The sequence below is a fragment of the Lepidochelys kempii genome, chromosome 4 (genome assembly GCF_965140285.1).
Source record: "Lepidochelys kempii isolate rLepKem1 chromosome 4, rLepKem1.hap1, whole genome shotgun sequence".
NCBI classification, from domain to species: domain Eukaryota; kingdom Metazoa; phylum Chordata; order Testudines; family Cheloniidae; genus Lepidochelys; species Lepidochelys kempii.
In genome coordinates, this window is record NC_136383.1 from 33899235 (window position 1) to 33913627 (window position 14393).

The 14393-nt window shown below is 42.2% G+C and overlaps 1 protein-coding gene across 1 annotated transcript in view; it reads left to right on the plus strand.

Moving 5' to 3' along the window:
- Positions 1-14393, plus strand: part of ALPK1 (alpha kinase 1) — a 75017-nt gene that overhangs the window by 43734 nt on the left and 16890 nt on the right. Inside the window, exons 5-6 of the mRNA XM_073340905.2 lie at positions 10179-10377; positions 13242-13301. Of these exons, the coding sequence (XP_073197006.2) occupies positions 10179-10377; positions 13242-13301 (259 nt within the window). The remainder of the gene's footprint in view (positions 1-10178; positions 10378-13241; positions 13302-14393) is intronic.

The window sequence follows — 14393 nt, forward strand, 5'->3', positions numbered from 1 at the left end:
CTTCAGCTCTTTGAATCAAAGGCTGGGGGAAAATGAGGCTGAAAAGGAATGTTTACAGTTTGATGAGGAAAGATAAAAGTCTGAACAACTTCTTTATTCTTTTTAACATGGAGGGCAAAGAGATAATTAAATTCTCTGAAAGAAAAATAAGCCTTTGTAAATATTGAGGAAAACCTTTAACAATTTTCATCTCCATTTATGCTAAATTATTATGTTTAGAATAAGTTCTTAAATTTAATGAACTAAGGTTTGTAAAGAACTTTGCGATCTTGAATGGAAGGCGCTTTATTACCATAGAGCGTTGTTGCTATTATGAAGTGTCAGATTTTGATCCCTTTACTCATGTTGTGTAATGACTTATTTGGTGACTAGTTCGTTGATTTCTTGGTTCTACTCAAAGGGAGTGAGTGTATTGGAATTTGGTCCTCAGCATTTGGCTTATTCTCACATTTTTAAAACTGGTGTATCAGTTCCTGGCTGCTGAATCTGGAGGAGGCACAAACAGTTTGTCTGACCTATCAAGGTGAGACGGCTTACGTCATCCTTTTAAACTGCTCCGCTTAGTATTTGTTTCAGAATTTTTGCTTTTCCAATGTGACTAAAAGATTATTTCCTTCCCCCACAATTTTTTTTTTTTTAGTCCTATTTGGGCCAAATTCAATGGGAATCTCCCCTGCATCTCTTAGAAATGTGTTCTGATGAAAATTCACGGGCATATCCAAATGACCATCCCAATTTAACTGACTCAACAAAGCATTTCTCACTTTTTTTAAACAGACAAACAGGTTTTTAAAGGAGTGGTCAGCTAAAAGTGAGCATATCCCGCAGCTAGCTACAGTGGACCTCATTCTGCAGGCCTTCTTCAGCCAAAATTCCCACAAAGTGGGTATTTTTGCTGAGTAGAGACTTCAGGATGGAGCTCTTTATTTGTATCTAAAGCCTAAAAAATGTTCCAGTTGTCAGTGAGATCCTACTGCTTCCAAACCCCAAACATTTGGAAGCATTAGGATTTTTGTTTTACTTATATGACTGCTTTTGTTTTCCCTTGTCAGACCTTGGTTGCAGCCTTAAATCTGGAAGGGTTATGCCCTCTCCATAAGAAAATCACACACACACCTGCAGGACTAAGACAGGACTCCTGGCCCTTCTGTTCCAAAACCTGAAGCGTCTGCTGCTTATATTAGCTCTGTGAACAATCTCTAAAAAGAACAGGAGTACTTGTGGCACCTTAGAGACTAACCCATTTATTTGAGCATAAGCTTTCGTGAGCTACAGTTGCATCCGATGAAGTGACCTGTAGCTCACGAAAGCTTATGCTCAAATAAATGGGTTAGTCTCTAAGGTGCCACAAGTCCTCCTTTTCTTTTTGCGAATACAGACTAACACGGCTGCTACTCTGAAACCTGAACAATCTCTGTTAGCTGTAAGCTATCAAAATGTCCCTATGTTCTGCTATCAGCCTATAGAGGGCAACATGCCCACACACACACGTATGCGAGTAGCTTCATTATGGAACAACTATATGCTCATGAGCAGTCATCTTGTGGCTACTCATGTCATTTAGTGATTTACTGGATTAGGGCCCTATCCTGCTCTTACTGAAGTAAATGACAAAAATCTCCCATGAGATTAATGGGAGCAGGATTGCACCCTGTTATAGGTTTCAGAGTAACAGCCGTGTTAGTCTGTATTCGCAAAAAGAAAAGGAGTACTTGTGGCACCTTAGAGACTAACCAATTTATTTGAGCATAAGCTTAGCTCACGAAAGCTTACACCCTGTTATAGTAATCGTTGTATTTATTATATTAAATATTTGTAATTATCACAGACCAGGATGCTATTTTGCTGGGTGCAGTACAAACACAGAACAAAAAGATAGTCCCTGCACCCAAAGAGCAAGAGGGCAAATGGGTACAGATAGACAAGGAAATAATGAGATAATACTTGTCACCATAATGGGCAGTGGTCTCATCAGCAGCCTAGCCATTGACAAGTTTTTTGTAGGCATGAGGGCAAAGAAGAGTTACCCTAAACCATCCACAAGAATCATTAAGAACTTTGCTTATTGAAAATCTGTTTTCTTTTCAAATGTAGCCAGCATATGAAGTTTCAAGGAAATTTAACTACATGGAAAGCTGGAAGGGGTCAGAGTAAGCCAGTTTTGACTAGAGGGAAACCAGCCTTAAACAGAAGTCAATTTCAAGTAATGATAACTCTTTCTTATTACTAGAGTAGTGCCAAGGGACCAGCCAAGACTGGGTCCACACATGGTGCTAGGCCATGTACACACAAGTAGACAGTCCCTGCCCCAAAGAGCTTGCAGGTTAACTAGATAGGAGAAACACAGGATGAGGGCAAGTGGTATAACTCACAAGCAGAGTGAACAATGTAAAACAATATTTAATGACTGTTAACTAAAAATACATTTTCTGCCAGGTTTGAAGAAAATATGTTAGTTTATTTCTATGTCCTCACAGTAAATGTGGCAATTTTCAGACCAAAACAATTTTTCAAGGTAAAGTTATTGAGAGATTGTGGGGAGGCAGTCTAAGATAGGCTATTGTAATGGGAACTAGTTGCAACCTTAACTTCAGGAAAGCTTATTCAGTCCTTACATGGGCAAAATTCCATGAAGTTTAATGGGAATATTCAAGTCAATGAGAATTGTGCCTTAATGAGGACTGAATACGCTTTCCTAATGACTTTACCTAATGAAATGTTTAGAGGCTAACATTAGAGAAACAGTCCTGATTAAGATGCCACAGGTGTGCCTGACACTTTAGAGATGGGAACCTTTGAAACAGCAGGAAAGAGGGGGAGCTGAGTATTTAGCTTTCTCCTTTTTGTCCCTGTTGGTAAGGTAACAAAGAGCATTATAATCTAAAGCCCTAACTCTTGGCCCTAGGTCTTTAGCTGTCCAGGCTGACCTTTTGCTACCTGACTTACATTATAAGAGCTCCCTTAGGTAATCCAAGTGTAAGGGAGAGTCAGGTAACTGAGATCTGTAGTTTTGTTTCTGTCTGGTGCTGAGTACAGGGCAAGGAGGAATTCATGCCATCACAGGCTGCCTTTCATTTCTACCGATGCCTACATCCCTAGCATCCCCGATCTTTCTTTTTTTTTTAATTGAGAAATATCACAGAACTTTTATAAGCATCGGAGAATGGCAGCTCTCTAATTATAATCCATGATTTGCAGTGCTCAGGAAACTGAAATAGGTACAAAACCAAAACTTCCCATCTGATCTGTTGGATCAAAGAACAGTTTACCTGTTGGATCCTATGGTAAATTAGCCAAAGTTACTTGTGATAATGCTGAAAGTGTCTAGCCCTGTCTGGTAAATGGCCACAGTATAGCTGTCTATTAGTCTGAGTGACCAATGACCATTTTAAAGTATTTAAAGAGAGACAAGGTGGGTGAGGTAATATCTTTCATTGGACCAACTTCTGGTGGTGAGAGAGACAAGCTTTTCAGCTACACAGACCTGAAGAAAAGCTCTGTGGAGCTCAAAAGTTCATCTCTTTCACCAACTGAGTTGGTCCAATAAAAGATATTACTTCACCCATCTTCTCTCTCTAATATTCTGGAGCCAACATGGCTACAACCACATTGTAGGAAACATTTTAAAGGTATGATATCTTGTGTACCTTAAGGGATATAAATTAACCCTGTTAATTCCCAGTTTTCAAATGATAGTATAGCAGTATCTTCAAGCCCTGGTGATTCACAAAACATTTACTGGTTTCAGAGGAACAGCCGTGTTAGTCTGTATTCGCAAAAAGAAAAGGAGTACTTGTGGCACCTTAGAGACTAACCAATTTATTTGAGCATGAGCTTTCGTGAGCTACAGTGAGCTGTAGCTCACGAAAGCTCATGCTCAAATAAATTGGTTAGTCTCTAAGGTGCCACAAGTACTCCTTTTCTTTTTGCGAAAACATTTACTGTATCTATTCTCACAACACCCCTGTGGGAAGTATTATTGTCCCCATTTTACAGATGGCCCAGATCAAAGATATTGAGATGCCTATTTCCCATTGATTTCAATTGGAGTTAAGTGACCAAATATCTTTGAGGATCTAGACCTAAGTGACCTGCCCAAGGTCACACCAGCACAGTAGGGAATCAAACCTGCCTCTCCTTAGTCCAGTGGTTAGGGCACTAGCCTAGGACTATCTTTCCTGTCATAGCAGGCAGAAACTTAGCACTTGCATAGCAGTTTACATTTTCCAAGTGCTCCATGTACTTAGTAACTAATCTTCCTGGGGTTATGGTGAGTGCCCAAAGGGACTCAAGCTTTGTTTTCCTGATTCTGACATCCTCAGAATTCCTCAATGGCAACATAGCCTCAGAGATTCACAAATGAATATTTATCCATGTGTTGTCATGTGTATAAAGTCTATGTGCTGTTAAAGCTTAGAACAGGAAATGAAAAATATATAGTAAATGTAATTGCCAGAGAATTAAGCTGAAAAGAGAGAGTGAGTTTTTGATTAGTTAGATTATTTACAAAGATTGACAGAGAAACCCAGTGCAATGCCACAGGGTTAACAATTCCCAGCAGATCCAGTCCCCACTGGAGAAGATGGGCTTTGCTAACAGTGCATTATTCAAGTCCTTCAATGCCATATCCTTCAATGCTTTGGCCTTTCATTGATTGGCCCACAGCTGATATAGATGGATGGAAGAAATATAAACAAGTAATAGACAATTTCTTTGGATTTATATACATAGACGAGATGTAAATTGTGTGTAAATTTTGGAAAAGATCTAGGAAATATAACTGAAACCACTGGAAATATGCACCATGAAAATTCCTTCCTGATGCGTTTATTTAGGATCTCTGTGAAGAATTTAAATTTTCACTAACAAAATAAATGAAAGTTGAAGTGTTCAAACATGAGTGCCTACAGCTAGGCACATAGTTCCCTAGTTAGGCACAGAGATGAATGCAGGATGAGTTAATGGTGCTCAGCATCTTTGAAAATTAAGCCGTTTATTAGCTGCCTAAGTTTCTACCCCTTTTAGTTGCAAGGGCATCTTTCCCAGTGTGAGTCTGCAGACGAACACTCTTTTCATGGGATGCTTACCTATGTGTTCATTGCTTTGTAAATAGACAGACAGGCGTGAACCAGTATTTCATTTATTTGTGCTTTTAATTCCTGTTAAATCAGTCATCACGTTAAGGGTTCCCCAGTCTTCTTCCCCTCCTCCTCTTCATTCATTATACACCAATAATATCCTTTTTACACAGTTCCTGCCAGGTCTAGTGCCAGATGGCTCTGGTTCTGAGTTTGTGTCCCGTCTTGGGAACAGCTGCCATTGTCAGTGCAAAGAAGGTGTCATGGCTTTGAACCCAAAGCTGGGACCCAAACTTGAAGCTCTATGTGGGGCAGAGCTATAGCAGTAATGCAAGAAGCCATGAAAACAGCACACACTTCCACTCACTGCTGTTAAGCAAAAGCCCTTCACTTTCAGTAAAGGCTCTTTTGCATTTTTTCCAATCAACCATGTATAGAAATCTCATGCAAACTTAATTCCGTCACCACCTGACTCCGCTTCCCAGCCATGAGGTTCCTCTTTGTATCATAAACTCAATTAGACATATGCATTTCACTTCATGGAAACAGATGTTGAAACAAAGTGTATTTTATTTCTCTCTCCCTTTCTCCCCCTAGATCTAGACACATACAGACACTCTCTAAAATGATAACAATAGGAAATATAGTAAATGAGAGAGCCCCCCCAAAGAAGGACAAAGGGGCTTAAGTGTCCATGTCTGAGCAGTAGATCTGAATTTCTGATTGCTCTCAGTTAGGCAGTTACACCTTTGAAGTCAGTGGAGTTACTCTGGGTTTATAATGATGCTATGGAGAGCAGAACTGGGTCCTCTGTCTCAGTCTGTTTAAAAGTAGTTTTGAGAGTTTCTTTGTACATGATTTTGTTTACATACCCAGCATGGCAGTTATCCAGCACTGTCTTTGGATGCTAAGGAATTCTAAAGCCATGTTATTTGGCAACAAATGAAAGAAGTGAGTATTAATTTCTCAGTGTACTGGTAGAAACACAGGAACATAAGGACAGGGACTGACACCAGGCTATGTTACTATATGCCACACAGCGTGCAGCCGTTCCTTTTTTTAAAAAAATAGCGAAGATTCTCCCCCGGGCTTGACTTTTCTACATTTTGAGTCCATTTGGTTTTGGAGAGAGACACAAGAGGCTTCAGCTTTGAGCAGAGAGCTAAATTATGCAGCTGCAAGGCTGCCAGGCCCTCCAGAATAGGATGCTTCGTTTAGATTTTTCACAATGCTATTGAAGTGCTTATTTTCCTCCTGAAGAGACACAAACAGATGCAAACTTCTGTAAACACTTTAGAAATGAATTCAGTGAGTTTGGCCTCTCAGCAGTGCTCAATAGCTGACAGAAAAATGTCTAATTAGTGCAAGTGGAAATAATAGGGCCACTTGGATTCCTTCCATCCTCCTCCAAGTCTACTTTTCCTAGGAACTCAAAGGCCCTTTTGTTTGGCAGGTCACCCTCTCTCAGGCTTTTGTGCTCCAATCTATTAAGGGAAGAAGGGGAGAAAAAATAGATTAGGCAATGCTCTGTGCTTAAATATATGGTGTGTTCATGAGCATTTAGAATGGGTAGTTTGCAGGGTCAGTTTACAGGTGCTTAAAGAGAGGGATTCCTCCATTGTAAGCAGGCAGAAGTAGAGCATGTGCACGCAGGGAGTGGGGAATCCCTTTCAAGTGCCATCCTTTCAGCAAAGACCCTCTCTGGATCAGGAAAAAGTTAAACAAAAAAACAAAAATCAGAATAGCACCTTGAAGTGTGGAAAAGCTGGGAGATAGCAAATATGCTGCTATTGATTGGTTCCATTATCCTATCATATCCTATCCAAACCATCCCTGCCTTGCTTTCTTCATCGCCTGAGAGTTACATAGCAAGCTGTGAATTTAAAAACTGGACAGAGTGGTAAAATCCCCTCTGTGAGCCTGATCCTGATCTCAGTTGCATCAGTGTAAATCGAGGGTAACACTATTGATGTCATGGAGCTACCCTGGTGTAAAAACCCATATGAATGGAAAATCCGTCTCAGTGGCCCAGTTCTCAAAGGTAGTTAGGCGCCTAACTCTCGTGAGTTACATGTACACTTGCGGTGGCGTGTAGCAGACAGACACTGCACAGCCAGCTAGTGCAGATATAAAGATCCGTGTAGATGGGGAGAGAGAGCTTAGGCAAGTAGAGTGGCATGCCCTACAGGCAGGACCCCTAGGGTATATTCCCTACACAACTTTCTATAAGCCCAAGCAGTGCCTCTCATGTCAACAGTGCTGTTTTTAGCAGTGTCGTGTCCACTGCCTCCCCACAGCCAGAGCCATGGTGAAAGGTTCCAGCAGTGAGGAAAGGCTCTGGCAGGTGGGCCTTTCCCTGCCTGGGCTTTTCTCGAGGAGAGCCTTTTCCCCACTGGCTCCTCCCTGCCACAGCCTGTTCTTGCTGGGGAGCTGCTGGAGTTTTCGCTGCTTCTAGAGCCTTTCATTGTGGGGTATAGCTACGCACCACAGGGACAAGTGTCAATGCAGCCAACCTTTCAGTGTGGCGGAGAGCTAAATGCGTGGTGCTTCTCCTTTATACACTGTTATAAGTGTAGACATAGCCATTGAGTTGGGTGCCTAAATACCTTTGAGGTTTTGGGCCAGTGTGCCTACGAGGAGAGCTAATGAGAGGGAAATGTTATAAGCCGAGTACAAACATTGAGATAGCTGCCAAAATTTTTTTTTTTTTTTTTTAAATTTTGCTCGTGATTCAGATAAAGTTCTCTCTTCAGTCACGCACTATCTGACAGGGCTTTGAGGACTGATTCTGCTCTCACTCACAGCACTTTTAACACCACTGATTTCAGTGGAGTTACTCCTGATTTACACTGGTGTGAGGGAGAGGAGAGTCAGGCCCTTTTTGGAATAGAGCTTGACATACTAGATTTTTCAAACACTCATGGCTCTGCACTTTTCACTGTATAGAGAGCTCTTTATATCCAAGCACCTCAAAGCACCTGACAAAGCTGGATAAGTAGCATTACGAGTCTCATTTTTACAAGGCGGGGTAATTGAGGGCTACAGGGAGGTTGTGGGCCAAAGACCTGGCTGGAAAGCATATTCTATGGCTGTGGAAGCACAGGAGGGACGGGTTCCCTGACTATACCATATTGTGAGAGTCTCTTCTCGCTTCCTGAAGTGACCTGCGCTCCCCCTTCTCCCCTCTGTGAAGACAACTCCTTTCACTTTTCTCTTACTTAAGACCGAGAGACCATGTGGCCCATGGGAATTCTATAGAATAGGATCCAGTTAAAAGACAGTTTGGACAAGAAGGAAGGGACAATAACTTCACACTCCTCTACATTCCTCCTACAACCGGTGCTCCCGGGGTGATTTTTTGAGATAGGAAAAGAGGCTCCTGCCATGGTGTAATGTAGACATTTCAGTGAAATGATCATTGGATGCTACTCTCCCCATCACAAGACAGGCCCTCAAAGGATGTATGAAATTCCTAATTTGAACTTGTGGAGCTCTTTTCCTCATTGCCCCATTGTGTGTGGCAGGGGACAATGACTGATCCCACAACTCCCCTGGAAAGGGCATGGTGTTTGGGCCCTAGCCTGGCAGATGTCCCAAGATCTGCATGGCTCTAGACACCCACAGAGTCTCTGTGCATCCACACTGCTACCCTGCTGGCCTCCCTTCCCCCTAACAGCATGCTCCTTCAGGAACTCTGGCTGATTCCTCATACCAGTAAGAAGGATCAGCCTCAGAGGGGACTCCAAGGGAGCTAATACTGCTTTAAAAATCATTAAAGGTGACCTGCAAAGGAAAAAACATTGGACTTCTGCCCTGTTTGCTTCTTTGTGATGTATAAAGGAGTGTTTGATCTTGTAATCTTAATGTTGCATTAATGCCAGTTATTTATATTTAGGGCTGATCCCTCAAAGAGCTGATTTGCCTCCTGAGAGGCCATAATTTCCTACGGGACTTTTAGGGAAAAAAAGGAAAAGAAAATTTGCAGTTAACACTGACCGCTCCCATTTAAGCTAATGGGAACTCCAGCAGTTCAGCAACACTGAAAATTTGGATAGTATTTGGGTAGTATTTAAATATTTATGCATGTGTAAATAAGTGGCCTGATTTTCAGAGGCACTCAAGTTTGAGTTTTCATCTTCACCTCTCCGTGCCTCAGTTTCCCAATTGCAAAATAGGACTAACAGTACTTACCCACCTATGTAACTTCCTTGAAGATTTATGGATAACAGCTGCTGCACAAACTAGATGCGGAGCTCTTGCAGCTCTCAGTGACATCAGATGGGAATTGAGGAGGTGCTCGGTACTTCTCCAGGTCAAGCAGTGTAAGAGCTAGACATTACCATTATGACTATGAATTGGTTTGTTGTCCATTTAAATTTACAAAGCACTTAACTACCATTCTAGGAGCAGTATAACAATTAAAAAGACAAAATAGGGACAAAATCCACATTACAAACCCATAAAACAAACTGCCCAACCAGAAGTTTCCATGCTAAAAAACAAATCAGAAAATAGACAGAAGTAATATTTATAATGCTAATAAACGCTATTTAATCACTATCGCCCTTACCAAAAGCCCAGGAACAAAAGAATTGCAAGCAGATTGAGAAATGCATATAGTATTTCATCAACCAGCAGATATTTGTTTTTCCCAATGTCTATTTCTTCGATCTCTGTAAAATTGTATGACTGTCTGATAGCAAATAAGGAAGACTATTTGACTGAAAATCTGGTCTCGTGCATAGTGTTGTACAAGCAGCATCATTTGGCAAAAAGAAAAGGAGTACTTGTGGCACCTTAGAGACTAACAAATTTATTAGAGCATAAGCTTTCGTGAGCTACAGCTCACTTCATTGGATGCATCCGATGAGGTGAGCTGTAGCTCACAAAAGCTTATGCTCAAATAAATTTGTTAGTCTCTAAGGTGCCACAAGTACTCCTTTTCTTTTTGCGGATACAGACTAACAATGCTGTTACTCTGAAACCTGTCATTTGGCAAAGAGTTATTAAGCCTGAGTATTTTCTGTAAACGGTTAACTGAACTTCTTTTACCTCTCCTGTTTGTGCCTGGCTGTCTCCTGTTTTTGGTGTTCTTTTCAGGTTTATTTGAAAGCCTCCATCATGGTCAAGGACTGTGCAACAGCAGCTGCTATCGTGTTCCTGATTGACCGATTCCTATATTGGGTGGATGCCTCCAGCAAACTTCTTCGGATTGCCAAAGGCCTGCACAAGTTGCAGCCAGCCACACCAATAGCCCCTCAGGTGGTTATTCGCCTAGCTCGCATCTCTGTAAATTCAGGTAACAAAACCCCTGTTAAGCGCTCGCTCTCTCCCTCTCCATTTTCTCTGCTCAGTTCTAATTAGGAGCTACTTGACTTTCAAGAGGATACTTTGTCCTATTCTGGGGATGACATTCCTATGATCCCAGTGCCATCTTTTCAAACGTAGATCCCACCCCCCTGCATCCCTCCCACCTCCTCTTGCCAGCACAAAGGGCCTGGCATAAAGGGTTTCAGAGCCAAAAGCAGTAGAGAAAATTGTGAAAGGGTGTGGAAAATACTAATTGGAGCTTTTGTTCCTTCACAAATCTGGCCTGCTGGTTTCAAACAGAGGTATCTGAATTGCTGTACTTCTGACCGAGAGCCTTTAAAAAGTAGATTAGAACACCGGCATTTTCTCTGCACTGTCCCGGCCGTTTTTTCAGTAGGGCCACTTGACTACACAAACAATGCCGCTGACAGCCCCACTAATGTAAATTGGTGCTTCTTTTCATCATACTTGGAGCGTGGATGGTACCTGAACGGCTTTTAAAGTATCTTCCCTTATTTCAGGACCAAAGGTAAAAGGAGAAGCTGACTGAATCTACCCTGGTTTTAACAACTCAATTTAAATTACGTGATTTTTTTTTTGGTAAAATAATGACAATAGAAACTATAATTTACCTTTCAGAACCATTCTTGTTTCTATCCGTGTGTTTCGAATGCTCCCATTGCTGTGGTGTCTAAGCACCAGAATATTCATATTTTGGGCTGGTGCTGCAAACATATAACTCTACTCACATGAGCAGTTCTGTTGATTTCGGGTGGACTGCTTGTGGAGCCAAAGCTGCCTCAGTATGATAAGAGTGGTGTAAAAAGGCCTCACAGCGTCTCTCTCAGCATTCAAACCTGCCAGTGTGTGACACAGGCCATTGAAACGAGTGACGAATGGCTGAGATGTGGAACACCTGTGTTTTGTTAAATGCTGTGCTGTCATTGGCAGCTTTTACTGGTTTTTTCCCCGTGAAGTCTGTGTGTAGGATGTTTCCTTGCTGCATGAATTCAATACCCATGTTCTTAAATCTGGTATTGAGGAGGGGTAGTTGTCCCAGGTTGCTTAGAGGAGTCGTGGGTTTGGGAAGAGGGTGCCTCCCTGGATTTGTTGGGGGATCGTGGGGAGAGGGATTTAGGCTGCCAGTACAATTCAGGCCAGGCCATGCATTTCCCCAGTTGAGCTTTCCTCACCTCCTTCCATCTCCCCTAAAATTAAATCTGTCCTATCGCCCTACCTCTCTGTAGCTCACCAGAGCTGCTACCCCTGCTCCTCTCTAGTCCTCCCTTCTAAGGAACAGAGGGGGAGCCCAGGGAACTGGTGGGACAACTACACGAGAGAGAGAATGTAGAAGGGCGTGGAGCCGCTCAGCCTGCAAAGAGACCAGCAGCTCAGGGCCTGTTCCCCAATCCTCTTCTGTGAATGATGTAGCAGCCTAACCTCCTCACCCCTCCTCTGTCCAAAACCACATCTCTGTGCTTGTGATCAATCCCCAGGAGCACTCCCTATTCCCTGAAGAGGGGTAGAGGGGATCAGGGAACCATAGCTGCTGGAGGACAGTCTTCTCCTTTCCTCCACTATCTGCCACTGTTTCCTGTCCTTGGAGGACACCATCTCAGGGTAGGGGAAGATGCAGGGTGGGTGGCACAGTGGAGAGCTCAGCCCAAAGGGCTTGATTATGCCTGTTCAGAGCAGCCCTACATTATGGGAAGGGTGGAGCACCACAGGCAAGCTGAGGCCTTTTAACGAGTTCAGCATACTATCCTCATTATGACCAGCCGAGTGGCCCATGAGGAGATCACAGCCATGGCACCCGCCTACTCCCTGCCCTCCTTTAGGTGCTGACCCCCTGTAGGGAGCATCTCAGAAGCAGCTCTGTGTAAGGTGCATTTCTCCCTCCCCACAGCTGGGTGGCTGTGCAGGGGCCAGACCTACATGATTGTAAGTAATACTGTAATATCTAGGTACTGGAAGGAATGAAGCAAGGCCCATAACTCTGCTAGGGGTTGTTGTTTCTTTAACAAATATTTTTTTATTTATTACCTCAATTCTACAAACACGTTGTACTGAGCATATCACATGAATGCAATGGGACTATTCGCAGCAGTAGTTCTGCACTCTAGTGTTGGCAGGATGGAGCTGTAGAGCAGGAGTTCTCAAACTGTGGGTCGCAACCCCGTTTTAATGGGGTCGCCAGGGCTGGCGTTAGACTTGCTGGGATCCAGGATCAAAGCCTGAGCGTTTCAGCCCTGAGTGCTGGGGCTCAGGCTTCGGCTTCAGCCCTGGGTGGCAGGACTGAGGTTACAGGGCCCCCCGTCCAGGGCTGAAGCCCTTGGGCTTTGGCCCCACTGATTAGGGCAGTGGGGCTTGAGGGGGCTCAGGCTTTAGTCCTACCTTCTGGGGTTGTATAGTAATTTTCGTTATCAGAAGGGGGTCGTGGTGCAATGAAGTTTGAGAACCACTGCTGTAAAGTAATACATATTAACTCGGCATACAGGATTTTCTAAGTACAAAATAGTGCAAGTGTTCTAGCTATAAAGTATCCTACTTTATCATTTCTTCTGTGTTTCTGTACATGCAAAATTGCATGTGGCATTCAGTATACATACAGGTGTCCTTTATTTCCTGACCACTAGTTCATGTCTAGCTGTGAGTGTTTAACAGCAGTCCTAATTTCAGAAATGTACTTTTATACATAGTATAATTAAAAACCACTTAAACATGAACAGTGAATGCATTAGGAAGATGGAGACTAACTAGAATAGACAGAGTTTTATTCATGAATAGTTCAATCCCATCTAGATTACATAATGCATTTTTATGTTCATCTATCTTTTTGGGTTCTTTTTTCAGGAAAACTTTTAAAAGCTGAGTATATTCTAAGCAGCCTTATAAATGACAATGGAGCAACAGGTATGTCTAAGTCATCGTTTTTGGCAGTTTTATAATTCTTTTAGCTAATTGCACCACTCGCCACACTCACACAAACTTTAAATATTATCATTCACTGCCCAACCGTTATTAAACTCCTGATTTTGCAATGACTTACACCGGGCATAATGCTTCCTACCAATATTAGTCAGAATTCAGTTGTGCTGCTAACAGTAGTAGCCTGATAAGAAATAATACTGATAACTAATATGTGCCTGCAGGATCGGGTCTTCAATTGCGATGTTCTCTTGCAGCTTGATCATGCATTCCTTGTGCACCAAAAACTCCCGCAAAAGCCCCTTTGTTGTTAGTATTTATTTCATTTTTAATTATTTTATTTTTAATGCCCAAAAATGTGGTAGGCAAATTACATATTTCCCTTCTCTCTGCTCTTTACCATGAGAGAGAGAGAGAGAGATGTGGACAATGAAGCTTACTCTTTTCAAACTTCCCTAATTCATTCAGGGCCCAAACTCTGCGAAGAAGTTCGAGAAGTACCCTGCACCTTTGACTGTATGACTGGCACTCTGCCTGCTGATTTCTGTCCGATTCTAAACCTTTGACCAGTTTCAAACAGTTGACTGATCTTTATTTATTTTCTTTTTTAACTCAGATTGTCAGAGAAATGTTTCTCTCTTTCCTCCCATTCGGGCTTTATGCACAAAATGAGGAATATTGTGTCCTGTGCCAATAATAATTGTTTCTCTATATAGTGACCACCAGAGCTAAAAAATTGGGATTTGTACCAATGGAAAAGAAAGAATTCCATCTTTCACAGCACTGGTTCTAGCCTTGGAAAGGTCTGAAATACTGAACTTAGAAGTCATAATATTTTTGTGCTATTTTAGAACACTGTTAGAATTTTTATAAATACTTCTTTGTTATCATTACTCTCTCTCCCTCAGAGGTCTATACAGTTGGAGTCAGAACTTGCTTTACGGGTGGAAGGATGTGCAGTATTGCCAACTCCAGGTGCTCAGTAATCACGAGTCAGGCCCCAAAAATCATGAGGTTTTTTTTTTTAAATTATAAATTTTTGGTGCTTTTTCTTTGCCTTTTGGTTTCTGAGCCTTT